At 57.9% G+C, this 16,561-nt stretch overlaps 1 protein-coding gene across 1 annotated transcript in view; it reads right to left on the minus strand.

Moving 5' to 3' along the window:
- The window catches only part of WNT3 (Wnt family member 3), a 49,052-nt gene extending 37,813 nt beyond the window's left edge, over positions 1–11,239 (minus strand). Inside the window, exon 1 of the mRNA XM_081804803.1 lies at positions 11,031–11,239. Within this exon, the coding sequence (XP_081660929.1) occupies positions 11,031–11,110 (80 nt within the window). The 5' untranslated portion in view covers positions 11,111–11,239. The remainder of the gene's footprint in view (positions 1–11,030) is intronic.
- Between the last annotated feature and the right edge of the window lie 5,322 nt (positions 11,240–16,561).

Below are 16,561 nucleotides of genomic sequence, written 5' to 3' on the forward strand. Positions count from 1 at the left end.
ACACATGGGATTAAATAATAACATGAAAACAGAAAATCAGGATCAAAGTGAAGGAGAAGACAAATATGCCAAGTCAAGATCAATAGAGGTGCCAGGACTGAACTTCAGGTTTGACGCTGGGTTTCCTAACAGCCAGGACATAAAGGGAAACCTACTTTATCTGAAAGGGAGAGATGCTCGTCCTCAGGGAGGAATAAAGCTGAATATTGAATTGTAAAGAACTGGTGAAAAAAAAAAAAAAAGATCAGCTGTCTCAGGTACACTAACTCAAGAATTGGTTTGGGCGAGAAAGATCCAGTCTGGTTGTTTTCTGGTACGTGTATGATAGATATCGTGTATGACATGATAGCTCTTGTGAAGGAGCAGAAGGGACTAAACAGAAGGACAAAACTTAGAGCTGGAAGTAATGCGAGAGGCCACTTACCCCACCTCCTTCCTGTTTCACGGGTGAGAACACACCGATTTGCCCAGGACGCTGCGCCCGTCCAAGGGGCAACATAATAGTCACGTGACCTCTGCTGCCGGCATCCGACTAGCCCAGCTTGAGGACATGTGGAAAGTTCGCCAGGGACTTGCATCTATCCCCGAATAGGGGACCTCCCAGAGTTTCAGAAATGGTATCAATAAACCCAAAGCAGCAGCTTGCAAGTTGAAGGTCACATGTAATCTTGCCTCAAAGCCATCCTTTGGGGAATAAGGCAGAACATGAATAAGTAAATTCTTGCCCCATATAAGAAGTCCACTTCTGAGCCTGAATGGTGGTAGAAAGAAAAAGCTTTGGGCCCACCAGGATGTGGATTCAGAGTACAGCCTGTGTGACCCGAATCCTCATCTGCAGAATGGGGTGAGGTTGGTTTTAGAAGCCCACGACATGTGTATAGGGACCAATACATAGAGACCACCAACAAACACACTCACCTAATCCTGGGGGGAGAAACAAGTCTCACCAAATGGGAATTTAAAACTATAGACTTAGGGGGCATCTGGGTGGCTCAGACGGTTAAGCGTCTGCCTTCAGCTCAGGTCATGATCCCAGGGTCCTGGGATCGAGCCCCACATCGGGCTCCTGGCTCAGCAAGGAGTCTGCTTCTCCCTCTCCCTCTGCCTCTCTCCCTGCTCATGCTCTCTCTCTCTGTATGTCTCAAATGAATAAATAAATCTTTAAAAAAAACAAAAAAACAAAAAACAACTAAAGACTTAGGCTCCCAAGTATAGAGTGAGCCGGTGAGCATGGCCGGGGAGGAGGGGGGGTTGGTGGCAGATAGAATACAGATGGGAAATGTTTGCAAATGGAGCGGGGATGGAAAATCTAAACCCAGGGGAACTGAGACTCTAGGGACGAGGCTTCGACAGCAGCCTGCTCAGGCCTGGCCTCCCATCCTCCTGAGAGGAGGTTCAGGGCTGTCAGCCACGTGGCCTGAGCCAAGCGGACCTGAGCTGAGCAGGGCAGGCTGACCGCTGGTCCAGGGGAACCAGGTCCGGCTCCTTTCAAAGTCGGGCAGAAACAACGTGCTCGGAGCCTCGCGTTACGCGGGCAGTGGGGTAGGGTTTGTACCCATTCTGCCCGTTCTGTCTGCTCACGACTCCTGTGCCTTTACCCATGTGTTACATACAGCACAGCGTTGTGCGTTTACGGACCTCTGCTCTATGCTGGGAACTGGCGGGGGTGGGGGGTGGGGGGTGGGGTGCGGAGGGGAGTTACACGGGACTAAAACTGGTTCTCCCTTTTGGGGGCATCTGTAGTCTAGGAGGAAATAAGACACCCATGTCTTATGGCATGTCAGCTAGTGGGGGAGAGGAAGAGGGAGAGATGACATATTCCCTGCTTAGGGGGCATGGCTTTGGAAGTCTAGGAGGGCTTCCCAAAGGAAGAGGATTTTGATCTGGGTCCAAGGCAAAGTGGAATTTCAACAGTTGAATGAGGGAAAGGGAGAGAGGAGGTGGTGAGGTTCTCCATGAACAGGCCCAGAAGAATTGGGAGGTTCTTGGGGTTTATGAAAGTACTACTGAACAGGTGGGTAGAGGCCAAGTCCTAGGGAGTCTCGGTGCCAGACAAGAAGTGGGGAGCCACGGGAGGTTTTAGAGCAGGGGAGAGGCTCTCAGAAATCCCAATTAGCAAGATAAGTGGTGAGGAGCTGGACAGGAGGCAGGATGCTTGGTCACACGCACTGTCACAAGCCCCTATTTGCATTCCCAATGGCCCTGCAAGGAGAGATTGGTTTGTCTTGCTGGCCCGGCTGGCTCTGGCAGATAAGTGGGACTCTGTGCCCAGGGGCAGATTTCACACAAGGGCCCTCCGAAGAGACTGGGTGCTTGGTCCTATTGCTCCCAGCCCCCTGACCACCCCCAACACACATCTGCAGGTGCACACGTGCACACGCACACACACACACACATGAGCGCGCATGCACGCACACACCCAGTCCTCCCTGGTTTTCCAACCTAGCTTGAGTGAATGGTCTGCCAGTTTGCAAGTCCTTGTATAGGCAATTAGGATTTTCTGACGACCGCAGGCCTCAGAAAAGCCCCTTCCAGCTCCCGGCCCTTTACCCTTACCCCACCTCACCTCCACCCACACCGCCTTCCCTGTGTGTCCCTCCTTAGAAATCCTGCTCTGTGCCTGGCTGTGCGCTGTGAACATGGCATGTCCTGTGGCCGCTTGGCCTCGACGTCTGCCCCTCCCTTGGGTGCTCCCCACTGAGCCTCATGACGCCGCTATCAGCCCATTCCTTCCTCCTCTGCTGAAAAGACCAACTCCTCAAGCTCAGAGGCTCAGAGAGTCCTGCTGGGTCCATGCTCAGCACCCTCTGACCAGGGGCCGACTCCTACTCCTCTTTTCTGGTAGGACCAGCAACGACGCTAACTTCTCTGGAAAGAACACAACGCTTCTCAACGGGCCTCACCAAGATGATTGCTTCTGAGGCTCTGGACAGTCCTGCAGCTGAGCAGGGCAAGTGACAGCATCATCATCACCCACACTGAAGATGAGAACACCGAGGCCTGGGACGTGGTGAGACTCATCCAGGACCTCACAGCTGTTTGAGGACAAAGCTTTGTGCTCGGCACTCCCCACCCTGCCCCGAGGTCAGCTCTCACCAACCGCCCCCCTCCACCAAGCAGCTAGTCCAAATCACTGGGTGACCAGAAGCCAGGATTGAAATCTCAGAGCTGGAAGTCCAAGGCCAGCCGCTTGCCCGAGTCCCCTTTTATTGAGGTCCCGAACAGTGAAGGGACTTGCCTAATGTCACACACCAAGTAGGGGCAGAGCCAGGGCTCAGGACCCCTAACTCACTGGCCAGAAACCTCCCGCCGCCCCACACTGCCCCCTCTTGTGTCCCAGCACACCTCTGCGTCTCCATCCTTCCCCTGGATGTATGGGTGTGCTTGACGTTTCTGGAATTCACTCCACACACATAATGAGGCCATTTTGAGAAGGCCCGCCTCAGGGGGAACCAGAGAGCTGTCTAGTGTCCCCATCCTGACCCCTGCCAACCCCTCCCGGCTGTACACGCCAAGCTGCAAACAGATAAATATACTCTTTTGGCCTAGGCTACCCTCCCCCCTGCCCCCCACACACCTTTCTAGCCTCCAGAACTAGTGGCGGGGTTTTGGGTTTCAAAGCCACGAGGAGACTACGTGGGAACCAAGCAGCAGCCGAGAGATGTCAGGTTGCCACATGGGTCAGCGTTCACAGAGGGGACCCAGATGTCACCACAGCAAATAACTGAACAGAGTGGGGTTGCTTGTCAACAGTGCAGAAGAGATTTTGTAGCTTAAGCAGGTGAATTGAGGGGACTCTCTGAGACATTGGTTTAACCTGAGGATAGGAAATTCTTCTCCCTCTGATACAAGCCTGCCCTTTCCCCTGGAGAACCCTCTGGATCTAAGGCAGCGCTTGCGCCCACAACACACAGGCTGTCTGGCACTAAAGAACTGGGTTTCAGCCTCCGAGCACAGAACCTGGTCCCTAGTCCCCAGCCCGTGGCCCACTGAGAACCAAACATAAAAGGAACATACTTGAAGGAAGGATCCAGAAGCAGCGGTAGGATAGGACACTGAAGGGAAAGTGTGGAGTTGCCACCTCCAGGAAGATTCTAGAAACCCTTTTCCCTGGGTGGGTTATGGATTCACCTTGCCCAGAAGCAGGGAAGAGAGGAACCGATCCTCCTCCCCAGGCGGTCCTGTTTCCCAGCCCCCTTTGTAGGCCAGACTCCCCCGGAGGAGTCCCAGGAGATGCAACTCTGGCCTCTTCCCTTTTTCTCCACCTCCTCCAGCCCCCCGAAGCTCTTCCTGCGCTCCTGGCCTAGTCTCTCATTGAGGAGAGGGAATTCCTTCTTCTGGCAGCAGGAGAAAGAGGGACCGTGCTCGGAGTGTGGGCAGTGATGGGGACAGGCCTGGAGGGGGAGGGGGTAAAAGTCGATCCCCTGCTGCCGCACGACTCATACCTCCCCCCCAAGAATGTAATTAAGCAGCAGGCCTCTGCCAGGAGCCAAGCTTTCTGCCTTCCGTCTATAAATCACCTTCTGAATCATCTCTCGGCTCCTGGAGGAGCAACTTCTGTGCTCGGGCTGGTCCAGGCGGCCCCAGGGCCACTCCCCCTCTGCGCCTGCCTCCCTCCACCCCTCCCCAGCCCAGCCCCAGGTGGCTCCAGGTCCCAGCTGGAAATGGCAGTGGCCGCAAGAGCCTCACAAACTGTGGGGTGGGAGGAGGGCCAGGGGAGGCGCCAGTGCCCTTTTTCCCTACCCTTCCTGGGCAAGCAGAGAGCTGAGGGTAGGTTTACCTGGCCTAATGCCGTCGAGTTAAGAATAAAGCTAGTCAGGGCACCTGACTGGCTCAGTAGGAAGAGCGAGCGTTGGACTCTTGATCTTGGGATTGTGAGTTCGAGCCCCATGTTGGGTGTAGCAATTACTAAAAAAAATAAATAAATAAACTTAAAAAAAAAGAATAAAGCTACAGGCTCATGGTCACCAGTGCCAAGGATAAGGGGGCAAGCTGACCTCAGAAGATAAGAAAGCAGGGCCAGGTGAGGCCAACCCGGGAGGGCTTCTCGGAAGAGGCAAGTTTTTCTTTCTTTTTTTTTTTTTTAAAGATTTTATTTATTTATTTGACAGAAATACAGGGAGAGAGGGAACACAAGCAGGGGGAGCGGGAGAGGGAAAAGCAGGCTCCCCGCTGAGCAGGGAGCCTGATGCGGGACTTGATCCCGGGACCCTGGGATCATGACCTGAGCTGAAGGCAGATGCTTGACGACTGAGCCACCCAGGTGCCCCAAGAGGCAAGTTTTGATCTAGGACTTAAAGGGGTCAAAATAGCTTGCAGACAGGAGGTGTGAGTAACTAACATTCACCTAGTAGTTTCTGTAAGCCGGCCATTGTTCTAAGAGCTTTATATGCCCATGGTTCATTGAACCTTCTCTACAACCCTATGAGGCAGAAGCGATCACTATTCTCATTTTAGAAATGGGGAAACTGAGGTTCAGGGAGGTTGACTTGCCCTAGGTTATCCAGGTAGTACGTGAAAGAGCCAGATGTGAATGTGAGCCGGGATGCTGGTTTTGGGGGCAGTGTGGTCCGGGGTGCACGTAGGCTGGCCTTGCAGCAGTGGGCAGCCAGCTCTGGGGCTGAGGGCGGGTGGGGCTGTGGAAGTCAGAGGCTAGGCTGCCTGAGCCAGGCCCTGAATGTCTGAGTGGGCCGGGGAGGGGTGGGGTGTGGGGAGGGCAGGGGGGAGGGTGGCACCAGGGCCGCCCCTTCGCAGCACTGTGTCAGTCCCTGTCATAGCCCTGGGAACCCCAAGGGGGTAGAAGGGATCCCTCAGGGGAGTCAAGGAAAAGGAAACCCAGAGGGAGGCAGGGACTTGAAGCAGAGAGAAGACAAGGAACTCATCCTAGGTCGCACAACCTGTGGGCGGTGAACCCAGAACTCAGACCCGAGTCTCCCCACTCCACTCTAACCACTTCCTGGCACTCACGGGAACATAACGTATAGACAGAACATCCTTGGCCCTAACCTTTAAGGGAGGGGTGAGACATAGCTCCTCTCCCAAGCAGGGACAGAGGTAGAGAATGTCTTTCCCTCCCTGGTGGCTTTAGAAGGATTCTACGGCTCCCAGCAGGGTGGGTGGAAAAGGCTAGAAGACCAGGTCCTACTCCACTCCTGAGCTCACCACAATCTGAGGCCAGGAAGATCTTCCTTTTCCCCCACTCTCCCCAGAAAAGTCAGTTAGCTCCATCCTCCTCTGAGAAAACTCACCTCTCCTGCCCTGACCCCAAGCTCCTTGTCTCCCACGCAGACCTATTCAAAGTCTAGAGAAAACCCTAAGGTCATAGCTCCCTTCCCCTACTTCGTGTCCAGATCACCTTCTCAACTGCCCACACTGTCGTCTCAATCTTTGGTCTGTCCAAGTCCCATTCAGGTCTTTTTAACATTCAGTTCTGTAGTGAGGTGGCTTAGAGATGCTCGCTTGGCTGAGTCTACTCTTTGGGGATTTCCACCTAGCCCCCCCTCCCCATCTGCCTCAGTTTCTCCACCGTCATCAGTCACTGAGCATGCACCCAGATAGCAGAGTGTGGGGGCTGCTGGGGGCTGGCTGGGTTTGTCACTGGGAAAGCTGTGGGGAGGGAGAGTGTCCACTAAAGAACTTGGCACCTGACTCTTTTGACCCACCCCCACTCCCAGAAGGTCTTCCTACTAGGCAGCTGTCTCAGACCCAGGGCCCTCAAGATCCCTGGGGTGTGAGTGATGCTCAGAGCCCAGACTCCACCCATCGCTCACCTCTTGGCCCCAGAGCGGTTGGAAAAATGCTCTGAGATTCGGGGAGAACTTTCCCTGACTGCTACCCCTTCCCTCGTGCCTTTTCCCCTATGCTAAAGCAGGTTCTTGCAAGAAAATAACTCAGCTCCAGGCTCCTGGTAGTATTATAACATTTGACCTGTTTTTGTTTTTGTTTTAAACAAAATGTGGTCCCATCATAAGAATACAAACAGATCCGCCACGATATTTGCTTCCCTTAGACAGCAAGCCCCACCCACAGTGGGGGTGGGGTGGGCAGGAAGGTTGTTAACTCACTTCCAAGAGACCTGGATTAATTTCCACCACCACCCCCCCAGAATCCCCCCAGGGAAAGGCCTGCCCTGGAAGGGAGACCACCCGGTTCAAGCCTGGCCATCCGATCTGCCCATCTGTCTGTCTGTCTGTCTGTCTGTGGGATCAACAGCCTCCAGCCAGCTCAGCTCCTCGCCAGCCCCAGCCCCAGCCCCAGCCAGCTGTAATTCCTGCCTGTTACAAGTGTTAACACCTGGCCTGGGGCCTTCCTCCCCCGCAGTCTCCAGGTGCCTCCTTGGGCCCAGCCCACTGACCCCCACGGGGTTTGACTGAACATGTTCACAAGCCTCTGAAAGGCGGGTGGAGGTGGGAGCGAGTGGGGGAGGCAGCACGACATCTGACAGAGAGGGAAACTGAGGCAGGGCTTGGGGCAGCCGCTGGAGTGGGGGAATGGGTCCCAGGTGGTGGAGAGAGAACTCAGGTGTCTTATTTCCCAGCTCACTGCCCTTGACTTCTGCAGAACCCTTTCACCCAAGCTGTGAGGCAGGACAGGCTGGTGAATCTCCAGCGTTAAGAGGAAGCAGAGCCCCAAGTGGGTGGGTCACACAGAGGCAGGGTGGGCTCCCGACCCCCAGCGTAGGCCCCTTCCATCAGGGCCTCTGTCTCTGGAATGGAGCAGGCCCTACGATGGGCCCTAATAAGGGAGTTCTTTTTTCCCCCAAGAAGGAGAAGAAAGACAAGTTCCTCCAGCAGGCGCTAACTGGGACTGACGAGAATTATAGAAATCAGTGTGGCTGTCACGGCTTCCTGTCCCCACTCTACCCCTACCTGGCTGGGAAGGCCTGGAGCCCATCTCTTCCTTCCCTGAGCCTCCATCTGAGGCCCTGATGGCTCTCCTTTCTGGGCTGCCTTCTCTCGGGGCTGGGGCCCGAGCAGCGCTGGCCCCTGGGGGTTTAAGGGGCCTTTCTTGAGAGGTGGCAGGGACAGCAATCCCAGCTAAACCATTCCCCCTGTAAATCCCTCCTGGGGAATGTGTGAGCTGGGTGGGCTAAAGAGAGCAGGTTGTGCTGGGCTCCAATGCTGAAAGAGCTGGAATCTGCCCAACTGCCCTCGAGGCAGAGTGGGAACAGGAATCCGAGGCCTGTCCACTCTACCATCCCCGTCCCAGGCCCAGCCCCAGCTCTACGAAGGTGCCTTCCCTTCCACCCCAGCTCCAAGACCAAAGACAAACGGCCTAAGAGGGGAGGGATGCTGGCCGCTGTCCTCAGGCAGACAGGATGAGCTCATGCCAAGAAGGGCTCTGTCCCCTGCCCCGACACTGCCCAGCCCGGGACCCTAGGTCAGCCGGGCCCTTCGCAACTTCCTTGTTAGACCTTTGTCTCCTGCCGGACTGCCCCTCCAGGACCACGGACACCCACCCAGCACCCAAGCTCAGGATGTCACTCACACCCGTAAGTCATAGGTCTGCAAACATATCCACAACCCTGGGCCCCACCAGTCACTGGCACTTGAGGACAGGGTCCCAGGCGGACCCAGACACAGCCTCACGCTCCTACTTACAAGCACAATCAGGTCATTGCCATGAGCACCGATATCCATGCACAAAGACAGCTGTGGGGCTTTCCCCTGACACCGTCACGAAGGCATGCGCGCACACGCATGCACACACACACGCGCGCGCACACTCACACACACCACTCGCATGCCCAGTCATGAACAGTCATGCATAGTGTCACAAGCATACACAGGGGCTGACCTTTACGTGGGCATAGACGCTTCTAGACTTCCTCTGTCTCACACACACATACACACACATCCTAGCACCAGCCACTTGCTGACACTGTGTATAGGGACGCAGCACACCCTGTCACAGCCACGGATCCCCCATCTCACGTGAGTTTCCATCCATGGTGGCCCCGGTGCGGGCACGGACTCTTCCACATGCAGAAACACACTCGTGTACAGTTGACACCTCTTATGATCATAGACCTAGAACACACACACACACACACACACACACACACACCCCTCTCCTCGGCTCAGACAAAGCAGCATCCCTGTCTCCCCCCGCCCCCCGCCAGCCCCCAAACAAGCCATGTGTCCAGCATTGGACACATCGATGTCCTGGCTTTCCAGGTTTTTCCAACATCTTGCTATCTAGATGCTCCCCAACACACCATTACACACCAGACTCTCCCCCCCCACAACCCTTCCCCACAGACACTGCCCCCCGCCCTGGGAAGTGCCCTCCTCCAGTTAATAGGGTAGGGGACCTGGCCTCTTCCTCACCCCTGCAGCCTGTCGGGCTCCAAGCCTTCTCTCCGTACCCTCCCCCACCAGTCCCCATGAAGGTAAAGAACAGCATGGCCTTGGCCCAGGGATGGAAAGAGGGTCAGAAAGGGCTGGAAAGGCAGCGGTCTTCCCCCAACAGGCAGAGCCTCCGACCTGGAATCCCTGTCTGCCCCAGCCACCCCTTGGACTTCTTTATGTACCGGAGGCCCCAGGCCAGCCCAAAGCCGCGGGAAGGATGGGCTGGGCAGAAGAAAGACTTTCCCTTGGATGTAGGTCCTGGGAGCAACTCTCAGCACCCTCTGCACACAGACCCTTGGCCATGCCTTGCTCCTGCCGCCCTCCTGGCCCCCAAACAACTGGAGGCAGACTCAGGGTGTGGCCCCGGAACCATGCTGGCTCTGCTCCCCCTAGCTTGGCCTGGGGAGGGGGTGGCGAGTCAGGGAAAGGGGGACGCACAGGGGGCACCGCGCCCTGGTGGCCTTCCTCTCTGACTTTCAGCTCAGGGGCCACAGGCCCTCTTCTTACTCACGGATCCCAAATTCTTCCTTCTCACCTCCCACCCCCCGGGCCGAGGCTCTCCTACGTCCAGGAGGGTAAGATTCTTTAATTAAAGTTTTCCGGAATGCAGGGGGCTGGAGACTGAGGACAGGCGGGGTATAATTTAGAGAACTGGTTTCAGTGTGTCTTTCCCCTCTGGCCTCTGGGACCTGCCGGGGGGCGGTGGGGCTGCTTGGAAAACAAGGGGACTCCCTGGAACTGGGGCTCCCAAAGGGCTGTTTATTCCTCTGTCAGTCCCCCCCCATACACGCACACCCCCCCAAACACCGCGCCTGGTTTCCCAGCCTTATTTACTAAAAATGTCTTTTGTATCCGCATTTCTCGGGGACAGAATTCTCCTTTCCCTCTCTCCCTTTCTCCTCGGTCCTCGGTTTTCCAAAAGGAACGAATTTGACATGGAGAATTGGGTTTTTGGTCAAAGAACAAACCCACCCCCTCCCAAACAACTACATTTTCAAAGAGCCCCCCTTTTGCCAGGATGGACAAACAAGAAATGAATAAAATCTGAATTCAATGGCATCTCGGATCAGCAAATACCATATTCACTTCTGAGGCTCAAGATTAATCTAGAGCAGAGTGGGGAGAATCTGATGAAATCCACCCACCCCCCGCCCGCTCCCCTGCCCCAGGGGTCCCTGAAGCCATTGGGGTCTAAAATATGAAGGCAAAAGGGGGTTATTGTGGGGGAAATCTCTTGATGGAGGCGCCGGCGGAGATGGGGGTGGCAATGAAGAAACAAGATGATTTTGCCCATGAAGACCCCAAAATGGAGAAGAGGAGTGGCTGGGCCCCAGGGACAGCTCTGGATTTCCAGAAACCCAACTGCAAGCAAATGGAGGGTCTTCGGGGCCCCCAGATGGGGACGGGTGGAGGGTGAGGATTTAAGAATCAGAGACCATCGGAGCCGGGAAAAGTCCTCCAGCCTCTGCAGCGAGTAGCAGGGAAAATGGTGATTATCAGAAAAGCCAGGAGTTGGATTCTGAAGGCGACACCAGCAGAAAATCCAGGAGGGGTGGGCGAGTGGGGGGCTGGAGGGAGGCAAGGAGAAAGGAGCGGCAGCCCACCCCCAGCCGGCGCCCCCCACCTCCCCGGGACTCGGCGGAGAAATCGGGCCGCGGGCAGACAAGAGGCGAGTCTTACCACCAAATTGGGTAGCCGGCGAGGACCCTGGTGCCACAGAGCAGGAGGCCGAGGAGCAGCCCGAGCAGGTGGGGCTCCATTAGAAGCGGCGCCGAGGAGGAAGTTTGCCCGCGACCATGAAGAGGGGGAGCGACGCCCCCAATAGTTGGAACAAAGTCCACTTGAGATTGGAAATGACTTTCGGGCTTGTCAGAAGCGCACCTCCACCCGCAGCCGCCCCCCTCCCGAGCCCAGCGCGGAGCAGCCGGGTTTGAGGATGTCAGCGAGCAGCCAATCAGCGCCCGCGGCCTAAGGTAAGAGATGAGTCTGTAGTTCAGCCTGTCAATCACGCGCCCCTCCCGCCCGGCCCACGAGTCGGGCTCCGGGAAGGGCATCGCCCAGCAAACTTGGGCAAAGCCCGCGCCCCGGACACAGTGGGAACTTGGGGGGGGTGGCACGCTGGACCCTCTGCTGGCCCGGGACCGCTGCGGCGCCCCCCCCGCCCCCCGCCAGCCAGGTTGAAGAAGCTGGGGCTTTGACGGGGGCGTTCACGTGGTGCCGGGTTGGCGTGGGCATTGATGGGTGGCTCCTTGTCTCTCGGGGGACCGTGACCCCTTTGGACTTGGGCGCGTGAGAAATCGAGAGTAGAAAGCACACGGATGTTTCCAGAAGCCTCGCTCGGGCAGGACAGGATCCGAGGGTCTCGGAGGGGGGTTGGGAAATACAACCCCTCCCAGCCTCCAGCCTCCGGAGCCGGCGAGCCTGCCGGCCACTCGACCCCGGCGGCGGGAGGTCGCTTCCCGGGTGTCCGAGAGGCGCGCAGAAGGGTCCGCTGAGGCTCGAAGGTCTGGCTGCGGGCGGCGCCGGGGGACGGAGCTGAGTGTCATTTGAGTCTTTTGTCAGGGATCAGATCGGTATCGGGACCTCCTGCTGCCTTTGCATTTCCTGCAACTGACACCAGCGGCCAGTTGCATTTCCTGCTCGCGGAGCCAGGTCACTTTCTCCTCGACGAGGGGTTCAGGCCCGGCCTCCAGCTCGGGTCAGAAGCAGTGCCCGCAGTCCCATTTGGATCTTATGGATGAACCGTTTGGGGCCAGTGAAACGCAGCAGCCCCAGCAGGGCGCAGCTGGGGTCCTTGGAAGACTGTGCTGCCCGCCAGGGCACCCTCCCCCCCAACTCTCTGCCTGAGCTCCCACCTGGGGTTCGGTGATAACGGGTCCTTTCCCTGGGTGGAAGCCAAATGTATCCAACACCCCCACCCCCCACCATAGGAGAAAAGTCCCACCACAGCCCCCTGGGGTCTTTCTGTCCTCTCCCTCTCCAGACTCCAGAGAATTAGGTCTCAGCCCTGAGTGGTGCTGGGATGGAGGCCATTCTTGGGGGACTTGCCCCCTGTCACCTGGGCAACCTGCTTCCCAAGGCCACCCACGGCCCCAGAGGCACCCAGGACCCTGGAGCAGCCCTGGGCCTGGGGTGAAGAAAGCAAGGCCAGTGATGGGGGGCAAGGGCCACTGCTCAAGGGATGGCGGCAGAAGGAGCAGCAAAGAAGCGGCCCCCAAGTCCCTCAGAGGCCTGGAATGGCAGGCCACCTCTCTACCAGGTGGGGGGCATGGCCGGAGGAAGTCCAGGCCAGGGGCCAGACACTCCTGGCCTTTGATCTGGGCCACCCGTGCCCACAGCTCGAACCTGCTGCCCCTGCCCATCCTGAGAGCCCTCTCCCTACACGGCTGCTGTGGGCGCGGGGAGCTCGGGGAACTGGCCCCGGGGCACCAAGGGTCGGGAGAGCCGCCTGGGCTTGTCATGGCTCCTGCCGCGTTCCTAGCCGGGTGCTCCGCTGGAGGGGTGGGGTGGGGTGGGGGGAGAGATGAAAGAGAGGAGGGAAGGGGGGAACAGGGAGAAACAGAGTGAAGAAAGGAGAGAGAGAGAGAAACTGAGAGACATCGATACAGAGAGAAGAGGGCGGGAGACTAGCAGGGGGAGCTGGAGGAGAGAGAAGGGGAAGGGGGAAGGAGGGAGGCTGAGAGGGGCAGGATGAGCAAGATGGAAAAAAGCCCCAACCTGCCCAAGAACAACGACTGGGATGGAGGCTGCAGAAATGGGGATTCTTTAAAGAGGCTCCCGTGATGGGCTAATTCTGGGGTGCCTTGTTTCTGATTCACCTGGAAAGAGGGTCACAGTGGGTTTGCCATAATCATTGCCTGTGGCACTCCGGGGTCCCAGCACTAGGGGTAGAGAGCCCTCCATACACCCCACACGGCCTGCTAGGTCCTCCCCTGTGTTCTGTCCTGCCCAACGGGGACTCTCCCCCGGTTTTCTGATCAGAGGTGCCTGCTGGATCTCACCTTCTGCCTGGCAGTTTGGGAGGCTCCAGAGCCCATAATTGTCATTCTGGGAGCTGAGCAGGTCTACCTGCCATGGCCACCAAGACACCATTGTGGATTCAGTGTGGCCAGGAGGCAGGAGCTGGACTAGATGACCTCTTGGGGTCATTTATGGGCCCTCAGAGTCCATAGGTGCCAGCCCCGGGGGGTGGGGGCAAAAGATCCCAGAGGCTGTGGGTGGGCTGAGCGTTGGCTGAGACATGCCCAGCCAGTAGCCCTGGGCAGCCTAGGCAAGACTGGTCATTCTCTGCAGGGCCATTTGTACCCAATGCCTCCTCCAGGCAGCCTGGGAGCACCCGCAGACCCAGGTCAGGAGCTTGAGGCAGGCAAGGGAAGAGGGGCCAGGAAACAAGTGGGTGGGAGGAGAGAATCGCGGACTTCTGCGGACAGCACAGCCTGGGGAAGTAAAGGAGGGGAGGCCTGGCGGGGAGGTGTGGGAACCCACTAGCGGCCCTGCATGGCGCCCTGGAGAATGGAAGCGGGTGTGGGCATTTCCCCCCACTTGAAATCTCCCCAGAGGAGGGGATTCCTGAGCCCTTTCCCCTCCCCTGCCAGGTGTCCTTCCTTCAACACAGGCTTAATTTCCTTCCTCCCACCCTCCCAGCGCTGCCGGTGGAACACAGAAACGGTCCCTACCCGGGAGGGGGACGACGCCCCCGCGCCACGTGTCACGAACGGAAACACCGCCTCTCTAATAGGCACCCTGAACCTCGGGGTGGGTTGCAGTCAATGGGGGAAAGGGTTAAATTCACTCCAAGGTCAGCCGGGGTGGCTGAGGTGGCGGCTGAGGTGGACCCCGAGGCCTCCGCCCTGACTGCGAGGGTGGCCTCTAGAAAGAGGGCCAAGAAAGCGGGGAGGGCCGCGGGGGGGAGGGGTGGTTTGCCGGGGGTTGAGGGCTGGCACGCGGGAAGCCCTTGGTGTTGTGTGTGTGAATATCGGGGAGCTGGGCGCTGCCGGGTGACGGCCCGGCCCCCCCCCCTCGCTGCCCCGAGGTTCCTTTTGATGTGCGCTCCCCCGGAGCACGCCGTCGGCAGCTGTGTATTCCGCGCCGCTCGCCCAGCCCGCCTGCGGAGCACCGCCTAGACAAAGACGACAGCGGCCAGGCCCCAGCCCGCCCGCAGGGGGCTACCCGTCTGTCGCCGGGAGGGAGGAGGAAATCTCCGATCGAGCGCCGTGCTATTCATTTTTGCTTGGAACGTGCCCGAAAGCTGCTCGGGGCCCAGAAACCTGGCGCCCAGACCGGCCTGGGGAGGGGGAAAAGAGAGGGGAATGCTGCAGGGTGGGGAAGCAGCAGGTGTCCCCGTCCAGAGGGCCTAAGAGAACAAGGGGAGCGGCACGAGGGGGCGCGTGGGGACCCCACGGTCTCTCACCGGAGAGAGGGGCTTTTAACTTTCTCCTAAGAGCTATAGGAGCCTCAGAACGGTTCAAGCGAGCTCCTTGGGAGCCACTAGAAGGCTGCACAACCAGAGAGGACAGCCTGGAAGCAGGCCGGCCATAGACTGGGTGGTGGGCCCAAGAATTCACTGAACAAGATTTCTTTAAACTGCCCAGCGCAGAGGTTGCGTCCTGGCAGTGCCAGAAGCCTGCCCCCCGTAAGCACCGTAGGGGAGCCACAAATGTCAATGGAACGCACAAAGGCACCCAGAGCCGGCCAGACCCCTCCGTCGTCCGGCCCTGGCGCGCCCCCTGGCGGCGGTGCTGATAAAAAGGCAGGAAGTCGGCTGGCGAGGAAGGGGGCCCCATCCGGCCCCGCACCCGCACCCGCACCCCGCGGGGCCCGGAGCCCGAGACTTTGTTGGTGAGCAGCCCGGATCTTTGGGGATCCAGGTTAAGTAGGCGTCCTCGTGAGCGAATGCCCTTAATCTACTTCGCAATCCCTGAGCTTAGCTGAGGATAAGGTGTGCGTGGCTTCGGGCTCCCTCTCCTCCCCACCCAGGTGGCTCCCTTGGGAGGGCGGGCCGGCCCCAGATGCAGGACGCGGGCGGGCTGAGGTGATGTGAGGTGTCCTAGGCACCGCCTGGCGGGGAACCCTGCGGCTGCCTCCGCTTTGTGTCGAGATATGCGAGGCTGCAAACGGCAGAGTGATGTCACCGAGTCCTTCCCAGGCTGGCCCACCCGCACCCCGAGATCACAGGTGCCACCTGTGGGAACGTGAGGGCTTTTCCCTGCCGCAGGAATTCCTCTGGTGCTGGTCATCTCCGGTTCCCCAAGGGCATTTTGGAAAGCGATTTGGGGCCAGAGTCCTTGGGAAGGGGAGGGAGCAACAGGAAGAATGAAGGGCACCCCTGGCCAGCTGCTGGTTATCACGGAGCCTCCCCTATTCTGTGGGAGGTGGAGATAATTCTATCTCATTGGGAGCTGTCAGCGTTAAATGAGAAACGTGCGGACAGAATGCCAGACCGCGGCCGCAATAATAAATACTGGGTTTCTTTCTTGGGTCGCTCCTTGTGCCCCAGTCAGCTTCAGCTAAGCAGTCCCCCCTCGGGCGCCCAAGAGCTTCCTCCAGAAGGGTTTATCCAGGAAAAACTTGTCTGATGTTCCAACTTAAACCTACCTCAAAATCTCCTTTCCAGAAAGATCCCCTTACCACTAGCTGCTCCCCGGCGCTTGGCCTCCCTCTTGGCCTCCTCTTCCACCTTATTTTCCTGCACAGCCCTTAACACGGACCTTACGTTACATATACTGTATGTCAAATATGTCTCTTCAGTGGCTCCCTTAGTGTCTATTGCCTACTCTAAAATCAAAGCTCTGTGGGACTACCTAAAGCCCCAACGCCCAGAGTAGGGCCTGGCACATGGGAGGCCCCACATAAACATTGTTGGTGACTGGCTGAGAGAGGCAGGGAGGGGGGAGGCAGGGGCTGAGGCCTCAGATGGGAGGACCCCTCTCTCATATCTGGGCTGCTCATAGCCCTTCAGGGTCCCCATGGTGAATAGACCTTGGCCCTTAGAGCCCGCTCCCTCTACCCCAGCTCCCCGGCTCTGTCCTGCCGCTCCTGCTTCCCTTTCAGAGGACAGTGGCACTGCCCCAGGCGGGGTGAGATCAGGGGTTGGCAGCCTGCTGGCACCTGGGGCTTGGCGGCCCTCATGCTGCCCTTCCCCACCTGTCAGTGCCCCCTCTCTGTCACTCTTCCCCTCCTTCTCCTTCCCTTTCTCCCTCCTCTTCAGCTTT

This window comes from Leptonychotes weddellii, chromosome 15, assembly GCF_054177405.1.
Source record: "Leptonychotes weddellii isolate Sample4059 chromosome 15, ASM5417740v2, whole genome shotgun sequence".
Taxonomy (NCBI): Eukaryota; Metazoa; Chordata; class Mammalia; order Carnivora; family Phocidae; genus Leptonychotes; species Leptonychotes weddellii.